General features: G+C 46.0%; 1 protein-coding gene and 1 long non-coding RNA gene across 2 annotated transcripts; one reads left to right on the forward strand and one right to left on the reverse strand.

Moving 5' to 3' along the window:
• Positions 1 to 2,020: 2,020 nt before the first annotated feature.
• Positions 2,021 to 10,729, reverse strand: LOC309797606. The gene is made up of 3 exons (XR_016039674.1): positions 10,636 to 10,729; positions 9,070 to 9,186; positions 2,021 to 2,315 (listed from the first exon to the last, which is right to left on the reverse strand). It is a non-coding gene; the product is annotated as an uncharacterized lncRNA (long non-coding RNA).
• Positions 3,872 to 7,677, forward strand: LOC309797604 (protein FAM170A-like; the record flags this gene model as incomplete). The annotated part of the gene is made up of 3 exons (XM_088845588.1): positions 3,872 to 3,875; positions 7,062 to 7,616; positions 7,667 to 7,677. The coding sequence occupies 3 exons, from the start codon at positions 3,872 to 3,874 to the stop codon at positions 7,675 to 7,677; spliced, it is 570 nt and encodes a 189-aa protein (XP_088701714.1).
• Positions 10,730 to 12,206: the final 1,477 nt, after the last annotated feature.

The raw sequence follows: 12,206 nt of genomic DNA on the forward strand, positions 1-12,206 counted from the left end.
CCCAGACAGAGGCAATAGAGCAAAATGATTACAGAGGCATGGATTTTGATTTGCTCCAGTGTCTTGGGCAAGTCACTTGGCCTCTGTATTTATTTGTACTTATCTGCCCTTTTCTGTCCCTTGGGAGTTATAATTGTACCTAGTCCATGGGTATGTTGTACAAATTATCCGTAAAGTAGTTAGAAGAAACCGACACAGAGTAAGCACTCCACAGACATTGGCTATTAGCTACTGGAAATATTTCTCCATGAAACAGATTACTTTATCAGTGGATGACTCGGTGGGAGACAGTGAATCACAGAATCACAGCATGTTGAAAGTGACCTAGTTCACACTCTTATGTGAAAAAAAGAAAAGTGTGCATGCGTAGAAAATGTCTGAAAGTTTACATAACGAATAGTTCATCATGTTAACCTTGAGGATTAGAATAAATCAGGAAAGGAGGAAAGAAAAACTTGAGTGTCATTCAATTTCTACATCATTTGTGTTTCTATACTGAGACTCTGAATACACTGGAAGCGCAATTTTTTTTAACGTGGCGGGATAAAGGTTTTCAAGTTCTCCTGATACATCCGTATTATTATTTCAGAATTGCTGGCATTTCTTGCCATCTTCGGATCTACACCCATTTGAGTCAGGGGGCCATTCTGGAAGGAGGAGATAATAGAGCAGAAGTGAAGTGAGAGAAAAGGAGAGAAAAGATTTTCTCTTTTCTCTTCAAAGAGGAAAGGTCTTTGGAATGGGAACAACTCACAACCAAACTTTGGGGAAAGGATGTGATGGAAAACGAGACAAACATCCTACCCCTGTGATGAGCAGGATTCCCTGGGCTGGATGGAGCGAGGTCACAGGTGGCTGGACAAGGAAACCAACTAGGGAGAAACACACACAAGTGCAGAGCAAACACCCCGAGGCCACTCAGCCTGACTCCATGCAAACATGTGTCCAGCAGCCAGCCCTTCACCTGTGGCTCCCGAGCAAGACAGGTACCTCGGGGGTGCCAACTCATTCTGAGTCCATTATGCCTGGTCATTCATAAACCGCTGTCTAACTTGTGAGGAATAAACTCTCAATGTTTATGAGGAAATTGGGGAAGGAGATTGGAAGGTTACTTAAATGGAAAAAAAAAAGAGTTCAGGAAGGCAGGATGGTAGAGAGAAAAGAAAAGGACCTTAAAAGATGGAAAGGATTTGCCAAAGAAGAGAAAGAAAAAGAAATGATTCCGAATGGGTTAACCTGCACCTAGGAAGCTAAGGAAGATTATTGATGTGTGAAGACTATGGAATAAAGTGAATAAAATTTATCAGAAGTTGCTGAGACTATGGTAAGAAGCATGATTATCAAATTATGAATTGGCTGCAATGGCATTCTAGGGGGACACTAGGAAGGGGAAGCAAATGTTCATGAGATGACAGTGGCAGGTGGAAAGTTGTTTCAGGGGATGATCAGTCTTGCAGAGTGTGTATCAGAGGAGGGCAAGTGTGAGCAAGCAAGGAAATACTAAGTGTATACGGTTCCTTCACTGAGTGCACCCAGCCCCGTGGTCAGCCTTGAGAACAAGCAGGACTTCAGGTACTGGAGCTACATTTCAGTCATCAAGACTTGAGAAGACACCCTTAACTCAGGTCTTCTCTTCAAACTCCATCTTTCCTTCTTGACCTTCATTTGGCCTCTTCCCTGACCCTCAAGCTGTGGACTAAGGCCACAAGAGCAAGATGGGTCACTAGTGTCCTCCATCCCCTAGCGACTGTGCTTCACATCAGTGGAGTACCGAAGGCAATAACCAAGTAACAGACACAAGAGTGTATGAAGACGAAGAGATTCTGATAAGGCTTTCTGTGACAGTGTGGGCCGAGTCGGCTGTATATGCCTGCTATCACCTGAAGGATGAGCAGCCTTAGGGGAGAAGTGCTCAGAAGGCAGAGCCTGGCTCTCTAGAGGCTCTGCGTCCTCACAGCCCACTCCAAGACCTCAGTTGCAGCTTCGGCCCCCAATCTCTCTCCCTCTGCCTACTCACAGTTTTTGAAGTCTTCTTTCCTCCACATTTCTCTTGAGAGGTGGGGGAGGAAGATGAGGTTCAGGCCAGCTCAGACTCCCCTGGGATCCCAGCAGGATGCCTATCATGAACCTCCCACCTTCTAGGAAGCTCCTAAGATCTCCACACTTGGGGGAGGTTTCATTTCATCTCTGCTTCAAATTGCTGGCTGGAGATGGCCTGTTGGAAGGTGGCTAAAAGCAAGTAGGAATCTTCGGGCAGCCTGGCCCTTCTCGACTGTCAGACATCTTCAGGGATATTCTAGGAAACGTTGTTTGTTCTAGAGAAGGGAGGGAAACAATCCAATTGTCCAATAATGCTTGAATGGAAAATAAATGATGCTATACGCATGTGATGAAATAATATCAAACAGTCAAAAATCAAAGACCTAGATCTATATGGACTGATGTGGATAAATCTTGAAAAGATAATATTGATTGAAAGAAAATAAGATAAAGAATCTTAGATTATGATAACAGGTATGTAAGTATTTAAATATTTAAATCAATTCAACATATTGCTTCTATATATAGAGATGCAAGAAAATAAACTTTATCCAAAGAACACATTATTTACATTTAATATGTTCATTTATCTAGGAAACCCAAAAGAACCCACAGATAAACTAGCAGGAACTAAGAAGACGGTTCAACAAGGCACACACATACAAGATCAATACATTTTAAAAATCAATCAGGCTCCTCTACACTGGCGATAATAAATTAGAAACTGTAAAAGAAAATAAGAAAAAAAGAAGATCTAAAAAGAGTCACAAGAGCCATATAAATTATTTAGAGCTAAGCATACGTAAAAGTAAATATAACTAACAAACTGAGTACGACCACTTAAACTCCGCCCAACCCAAGGATTAAAAAACGCCTGTTCTTACTTTATGAGAACAGGCCCTCTTCTTAAGTAGCAGATCAGTAAAATAAGTGAGAGTGAATCAAAGAAACACAGCATTTGAAAAGTCAGCTAGGCCAAGCCTCTCGATCGCACAGACAGAAGCTGAAGCCCAGACAGGTTGAGTTACTTGGTAAAGGGCCCAAGGTCCTGACTCAAGGACTAGCATTTTTCACTCATTCGTAAGATACAGTCAAATTCAGTACCTTGGAAAGAGATGGGAAAAAATGAAGAAATCAATTATATAGTTACTCATCTTTAAGTACAGAAATAGCCGTGACAAAATTACACGTATTGAGGGAAAATTGAAGCGCAGAGTTTAAAATGTCAATAATCCACAGGGAAACTGGAGACCATTTAAAATATTAATATTAAATCTCTATATAAGACATTAAAAGATCTCCAATCAAAATGTTCATTTTATAATAGATATGGTATGATACAATTTATAATAGATGTGGTACGAACCTTTCCCTTTCATGGGAAAGGTTCGGCTGGGAAACAGGAATTGTTCTTGAAAACGGGGCCTGTGCTATTGCAGAGACTGTGCTGTACCTAGGTCAACAGAATGCTCCGATGTCATCATTGAGGTCACAGAGTCCTGCTGTGCGCCTGGCAACCTTGGAAACTTAACAGCCCTGGTGAGCACTAGGCAGCACTGCTGGTTCAATAAGTGGTACCAGTTTTTCAGCCATTTAGGAGACTTGACTATTTTTACTTGTATTGAATCATTTCAACGGATTGCCCAAGAGCCAACAAGGGCCAACCTGTAGGGAAGAGGAGGAGTTGGACATCTCTTGAGGCATCTTCTAAGGGAGACTTCTAGTTGGTACGATGAAACGGCGACAAAAGAGGAAACATCTGGAAAATGAAGAGTCCCAGGAAACTGCCGAGAAGGGAGGAGGTATGTGGGGGGCAACTTGGCTGGGGCACATGGGTTTCTGCCAAACTGGACCTTCTCTACGAAGAGGGGGACTGAGAACGTGTCACCTGTGAAGCAGGGAGTGAGAGACCTTGTCTCACTGATGCTGCCGTATCCATCCGGAGCGTCCCTGTGGTGTGAGACGGCACAGAACGGCCGGATGGCCCCTGGGAGATGGGAGGTCAGCTCCGCTGCTCTGAGGACTCTCTCCTGGGGCTTCTGGGCCTGGAGTTTTGTCGGACTCACAGCAGGCTGCATCCTGCTTGCACAGACCTAGAGGTGCAGCTTTTCTCAGTCCCCGATTTCTCTCTTATGCTCTTGGATCTTTCGCTGGGGTCATGAGGTGGGGGATGTGAAGGATGCAAGGATGCTGAGAGAGACCCATGAGTTGCTTGGCCTCTTTTACCAAAGTGGAAAGAGAAGCCCCATGAGTTGAAGGCCCTGTTGAAAAATATCTTGACAAGTGGAATGCACTTTGAAAGAAGATTGTTTGTCTAGGGATGGTGTCATATTGAAAGCAAGGAGGTTTTATTCCTTCAACAGGAAGAATTTCCCAAAGGAGACCAAGGGAAGGGAAGGGCTTTCCAGAGACTGAGACCGCGTGGGCAAGGGTGAGAAATGTCCTCAGGGTCCTGTGGGGAGCTCTGAGAGCCACGGGCCACGTGGTGCCTGCGTGCATTAAATGTAGGCGAGTAGCTTGCCCTGGGAGGGGGTGGTCACCCCAGAGATCCAGCTAGAGGTCTCTGCCCCAGATTAGAGCCCAGGAGCTCCTACCAGGCCCAGGGCCCTGGAGACTGTAGGATGGGCCCTGGGAATGGAGGTCTAGACAGCAGGCAGATTTTCAGGCAGTGGCTGGGACAGGCTGGGGAAGGCAATGACTGCCCCTGACCATTCAGAATATTTTGCTCTATGTTCCTGTGTGTGGGGGGGGTGGGGGGCGGAGGGGGTAGTGCAGAGAAGAGCAGAATGAATGGGGGTAGAGTTCTTATCAGATATAAACTCTGCGTGGTACAGTTCTTGTCACCCTGCCTGGACCTGGCTGACACTCGGTGTATGTAAGAGTGTATACAGAACTCTTGTTAGGGGTGTTTTATGAGACAGTAACTCATACACCCATGTACACTCTGATACAGCAAAAATATCACACACCCCACATATAACTTCCGTATTTAAACCACACACAGCACATGGAGGTATATACACGCATCCCTCCTGTACTACGTTCTCATACAACCCACCTGTATCACAATCCTCTCCTCCAACACCAAACGCTGGAGATGAGATATGTATATAGACACACACACTATATATATAGGACACACACACACACACACACTATATATATATATCTCCTCAAATCTCGCACACACCTAACTTCAGCCATCTCTAAATACCTCTAAAAGAACCAGTCACGTGTCATACACACCACACTTGTAACACATTCTTGAGTAATGCCAGACCCGCTTTGTACAAACCACAGTAAACCACAGTCTCACTAACCCATGTCACGGTTGCCAGAGAAAATATGGGCTATCCAGTTCAATTTGAATTCCAGATAAAGAACAAGTAATTTTTCAGTATCAGTATGTCCCAAATATTGTATGGGCCATACTTACACTAAAACTAAGTCAGGCCAAATACTGCATGGGAATACTTACACTAAAAAATTATTCTGGGTTTATCTGAAACTGAAATTTAACTGGGTGCCCTGTATTTTTCTTCGCTTAGTCTGGCAACCCTTATATACTTACCACCAGCTCAGGTATTATATATTTATTGAATTTTTGTTTAGTGTGTGTCTTCCTCTACTAGAATGTGCAGCGTTACCAGAGACTACAACAATGCAAGAGTGCCGGATACACAGGAGTAGCTGCTTACTGAATCTTGGTGAATGAATGAATGAACACACACCATAAATACAAGCCACACCATGTAATGAGGAAAAGTTACATGTCCCAGAATTCCTGACTTGTGAACAGAAACCATGCACACAAAGGCCACAGACACAGATAAGACACATCTCCACCGTGCTCCCCATGCCAACCCCACACTTACCACAGACTTAACTGATACACATCACTCACTCTGCCGACATACTCACGGTCACCACCGAGGCCTACATTACCAACAAGACAGTGACAGAGTAAGTACTGATTTGAATTAAATACTGGAGTATCCACTGGGAACCACACTCTCAACTGTGTGTATTCACTGCACCTGACATGTGCCAGACACTCGGTAAGTATTTGTGGACAGAGGACTGATGAACCCACCCTGAGCCTTTCATTCCTCCCTCAGGAATCTCGAAGTCACAAGAGGATCCCCCTCACCTTGGATCCACTGTGGTGGCCCAAGGCTGCAGCCCAGGGGCAGGGGAGGTCTCCTCTGCCTCTACATACTTCTCCTGTGCTTCTTCTCCGCGCAAGCTCATCTACGCTGGTAAGGGCGCGGGGCTCCTCAGGTGAGGGGGTGCTTGGCTGTGAGGCAGGAGGCACACAGATCCCAGTGAGGCTGAGAGGAAACCCAGGATCATCAGAGGTGATGAGGGCTCTGTGGAGGAGCCTGGGCAGGATGGCTGAGCTGTTACGAGGGCGTGGATCCCAGCTGAGTCTGGGACGGGGGTGTGTGAATCCTGGTACTACCATGGTGGCGAAGTCAAGGAGCAGGGGCCGGAAAGGTCTGGGCTTGAGGTGGAGGGAAGAGGGACCAGATTAAGCATCTTCAGAGGAAAATGTAGGCTTTGTCTTTGCCTTTGCTTCCAGAGAAGGACAGAGTTCTACATCATAGATCTCCAGCCTGAGAGCAGGACCATCCAGCTCAGGTCCACACAGCTCACACATACATCCGCCCTCCAGGCACAGCCCTTCTCAGTGCACACAGAAACCCCAAGCACCACAGCCCCATTCCACAAGTAATGCACCACACTCCTCGTCGTACACGCATCCACCCGTGTCGCTCACATACCACAGCCCTCACCATACTCCACACCCCTGTATACAGACACCGCTCCAGTATCCCCCCACACGCACATGAAAAGCCCACAGATGACACCAGATACACCGCTCCGTCCTACGGCCAACAGACACCAAGCTCACGACATAGCTACGTCATGCAAATGTCCCTCTCTCGTCTACCACACCTGCTCCCTCAGCTTCTGGCACGGCCCATGCATGTTATTATGTTTTTAATTTCCTTTTTCAGGAATCCGGAGATCACATCGAGACACTGCCCAGCCTAAAGCACCCCTAGCCCAGGTTCAGGAAAAAGGGGAGACTGCACCCCCATCACACTGTGTCTCCTCCTCACCCTCTTCACCCTGTAAGCACTATCTGCACCAAGACAAAGAGGAAAGGGGCATGAAAATATACTACATGCAGGTACAAGTGAACAAGGGTGTAGCTGTCTCCTGGAAGACAAAGAAACCCTTGGAGTTGCCTGAAAAGCAGCTGACGATAGAAGAAGTGACCCTTCCTGAGGATGCGTGCACAGTAGGCACTTACCCCTCTGATGTGTTCACCGAAAGCCTCCTGTCTGACAGTGAGCCCACTGGGGAGGAGAAAGAGTATGAGGAAAGGGCAGAGCCAGGCAGCCCATCAGGGTCACCTGCAGTCCAGGAGACACCCAGGGCCAAGACACCGGCCTGGATGGTGACCATGGAGACCGGCTTCAGGTGCATGGCCTGCTGCCGGGTCTTCCACACCTCGGAGATCCTCCAGCAGCACGTGAAGGGTGGCGTCCTGGAGGGCTTCGGATGCCGTTTCTTTCATCTCAACATCGCCCAGTGGATGGCCAATGTGGAATTCGAGAGCACCCCTGAGGAAGAGGGCAGTGTGGAACCCGAGACCACCTCTGAGGACGAGGAGGACGAGGAAGAGAAGCTAGAAGGCCCCAGCCCGAAGAGACCCCGCAGGCAGGGTCTTTTCTCTCCTTTGAGTTCCACACAGCAACTGAGATTCATGGGACAGAAGATCCTGGAGACGGTGTGGCCTTGGAAGAGGTAAGGCTTGAGGCTGGCAGTCTTCTGAGCCTATGTCACGAGGGCCCAGAGGAGTCTAAGGGAAGGGGCCGCACACATGTGCTGGTTTACCTAATGGCTCTGCAGTTGCATCAACTTGGGACACACCCAGCACTTCCAAAGGAATTGAGCTCTGTTGACTTCAACAAGAATGTGGAGCCTTTTCCTAGGAGTTTTCTCAGGGTCTGCACGATGGACCTCAACTCTTAGAGGACGTACCACCAGCAGCTCCTTGTCGGCAGAGAGAGCCAGGAGTGGTCTGAAGAGAGGACAGGGGCCCTTGCAGGACCGGAACTTTGAGGTCTGAGAGCCTTGGGCCTGAGCTGAGATCTCACCCGGACCACTGGACCTAGCCTTCTGTGACAAAGGGGAATATGAAAGAGAGTCACGTGGAAATGAGGTTCCCCGAGATATGGAAGTGTTCCAGAACCTTCGTTGCGTGGTAGTTGATCTGGAGCCAAGCTCACTGTGGTGTGTGTGGCTCTGAGCATTAAGGCAACGCTGGAGGGTAACCCTGACCAGCAGAGTTTGGAGTGCTTCTTGTCTCTTCCTGTTCTACCTCAGTTGTTTTATCCCTTCCAGGGAGAAGAAAGGACCCTCGGGAGAGTAGCAGACAGAATGCCATGGTCTGAAGGAGGATGAAGGGACCGGCACTCAGTCTAACATCATATGACAATAGGAACGTCCTATGCAATAAAGGGCATTTTCCAAACCTTTCCTGGATGTTTTAGTTAATTACATTTTTCTATCTATGCATCTATCTATCAGTCATCTACATCTGTATCTTTCAAGGTTTGTGAACAAGCTTTCACATAAGCACTAGAGACGTCCGCCAGCATTTTCCAGAAGGAGGCCTGGAAATTGCTGGGGACTTCTCACAAATAGGGAATGGCCACAACCCCTGCCACACAGACTATGCGCGTGGCCCTCCTGACTTACTCCCACTCTCTCTCTGAATTTCCCAAGGTCTGAGATGAGGGTGCTGGCTGGAGGCAATGATCGCGGGCAGGCTGAATCTTCTCCAGATTCTGATTCTCTTCCTGGGCCTATTGTCCTCAAGCACAGTCTCCATGTCCCTGGTCACACTGATCTCTCTCCTTCAGTCCTTCCCTCCCTCCCTCTCCTGCCTCCCAGTGCAAAGAATACTTTTTTACATTTGAGACGAGATTTATTGTTTGTGCACAGAATTCTCACCTGTTCTACTGTGGCCTCTGTTTTGAACATTCCAAAGCTGAGAATTCTCTTTTTTTCTCCCTCATTTCTGCTGAGTCTTTACCTTCCTAATGCAGTGAACTCACAGTGCCTAGCTGACTGGAGGGGGAAAAAAATCCAGGCAGCAAAGAGAAATAATAAAAAAAGTATCAGTTAATTTTTCATAGTGTTATCCAACTATATATTTTTAAAATTTTGGATTAATATTAGGAATATACTCTTTATAAAAACTGAATTATTGGGCTTCCCTGGTGGAGCAGTCGTTAAGAATATGCCTGCGAATGCAGGGGACATGGGTTCGAGCCCTGTTCTGGGAAGATCCCACGTGCCACGGAGTAACTAAGCCCGCGCGCCACAACTACTGAGCCTGTGCTCTAGAGCCCGTGTGTCACAACTTCTGAGCCCACGTGCCACAACTACGGAAGCCTGCGTGCCTAGAGCCCGTGCTCCGCAACAAGAGAAGCCACTGCAATGAGAAGCCCGTGCACCACAGCCAAGAGGAGCCCCCGCTCACTGCAACTAGAGAACACCCGCTAGCAGCAACAAAGACCCAATGCAGCCCCAAATAAATTAATTAATTTTTAAAAATTGAATTATTTTCAAGGGGACAATGTATAAAAGTACAATAAAAGTCCCCCTTCATAACCCCCCAACCCCACTCTCAAGATGGAATAGATATGCTGTGATACAATTTATAGTCGTAGTACTATTACTCCTCCCACCGCAGCCAAAATCCTCTGAGCCCGGTGCAGCAGCTTCCTTTCACAATGCTAGGACCGGCCACAAAACAGATGATAATCCCTTTGGACATTTCAAGGAGCAGCACCAAGGGAACAGTACCTGGGAAATGCCACTGACAGCTCAGAATATCCATGGCATTTCTAGGGCCTCGGCACTGCTCTTGCTCTGGGAATGAAGGTCCAAAAAGCACGTCAGAGAATGTTCGTAATTGTAAACAAGCTCCACCTTTGAAACACAATCTAGATAGAACCAAATATACAAGCCTGCACAATGGATGAAGCCAACGTCTTCTCCATGATTGCCCTTCTGACAACTTTGTTGTCTCCTCAACCATAAAAGGTGAACTTCAAACTCACGACCTTGCCTTGTCACCAGAAACATCCAAGCTTGGATCACTCTTTCTAAGAGCAGATATTTGCTCTGTGAACTATTAGAGACTTGTCACATACACAGAAGTAGAACAGGATTATTTCTATCTACCTGGGGACCTGGAGTCTTTCACATTGCTCCTGTTAAAACTCTCAGAACACCAAAACTTTACCTACAAAGGGTTCAAGCTATGACACTCCCAATTTTCACAAACCTCCTCATCTCTTGTGAGTCACATGCAGCCAATTCCAGGAATTGGAAACATGGTTGTGAGGATGAAACTGACTTTGGGGCTCCCCTTGGATATGGTCTTCCAGACTTACCAAAAGGCCATTAAGAGGACGGTTTACCCCACCTCAGGGAAACCCGAGGCAGTACTTGCAGTCAAGGGCTGGCCATGGCTTCTGAGCTACATCCAGAAAGAATTTCATACTGTACCTGGATCTGCTGAAGCCATTTCTGACTGTCCGAGAGCCAGCATGTACCGCTCCTCAACTGCCTCCATTGTGGATCATCAGTAGGGCTGTCAGATTTACTAAATAAAAATACAGGATACCCAGTTAAACTTGAACTTCACATGAATAGTAAGTCATCACTTTTAGTATAAGTAGATCCTATGTACTATTTGGGGCATACTTATCTTCAAAATATACTCGTTGTTTTTCTGACATTCATATTTAACGGAACAGCCTATATTTTATCTGTCAACCCTACTCATCAGAAATGATGGAGTCTTATAGAGATCCAAGAGATGCCTCAGAGCATCCTCAGCTTTTATTTCTATGTCCTGGACAGTGAGCACGAGCTTCCCACTCACATTAATTGGCTATAATGGTGTATATTCTCCATTTTAGGGCCTTTTGTACTTGTCATTGTTATCATCTTCCTTATTTTAAAGAGAGGTTTATTTTTCCCCAAACTTAATAGCTCATCCAAAAGTATTTGGAAGTTCATTCGACAAGGGAAAAACAACATGATTCTGAAAAGTGAAGGAAACCGCCTGGTGTTTAGTCAAGAAGTAGTAGGGAGATTGAAAAAGCCAAACTTAATAAGCAAATCTCTCCAAGGGTATTTTCAGAGCTTGATACCCTCCCACACCCTGAAAATATTATTACATCAAGAAGGTAGAACCTGCTAACCAAATGTAAGGCTCCCATATGATTCTATCAAACTGAGGATGCTTCTTTACTAAGCAGTGAGCACACTTGCTGCCCCAGGGACCTTGGCAGTTGCAATACAGAGCTCTTCCCTTTGGGATGGAAACAGCAAGTTTTCCTGTGGTCTACACGCTGGCCCCCAAAATACTACACTCCCAATACTTGTCAACTTTAAGTATTTTTCTACATATCTCCATTTTTCTGTTACTATTTGGACTACATCCTAGCCTGGACATTACATAAATTGCATTCAAGAAGCTATTTTTAAAAGTTGGTAGGAAATCTTAAACATATAGCTTACAGTCCCTGGCTTACTTTCATCCAGGTGCATAAGGGTTTTCAAAAGTAGTCAGGTTAGTTACCCCGTATCACAGCCCCACGCTTTTGTCAGAGATACAAATATGTAACATGGTATTTAAGGTTTTAGTTGCCAAATCATCAAGCCTCCCAGACAGAGGCAATAGAGCAAAATGATTACAGAGGCATGGATTTTGATTTGCTCCAGTGTCTTGGGCAAGTCACTTGGCCTCTGTATTTATTTGTACTTATCTGCCCTTTTCTGTCCCTTGGGAGTTATAATTGTACCTAGTCCATGGGTATGTTGTACAAATTATCCGTAAAGTAGTTAGAAGAAACCGACACAGAGTAAGCACTCCACAGACATTGGCTATTAGCTACTGGAAATATTTCTCCATGAAACAGATTACTTTATCAGTGGATGACTCGGTGGGAGACAGTGAATCACAGAATCACAGCATGTTGAAAGTGACCTAGTTCACACTCTTATGTGAAAAAAAGAAAAGTGTGCATGCGTAGAAAATGTCTGAAAGTTTACATAACGAATAGTTCATC

Source organism: Mesoplodon mirus (assembly GCF_964341445.2).
Source record: "Mesoplodon mirus genome assembly, contig: HAP1_SCAFFOLD_791, whole genome shotgun sequence".
Classification (NCBI taxonomy): Eukaryota; Metazoa; Chordata; class Mammalia; order Artiodactyla; family Ziphiidae; genus Mesoplodon; species Mesoplodon mirus.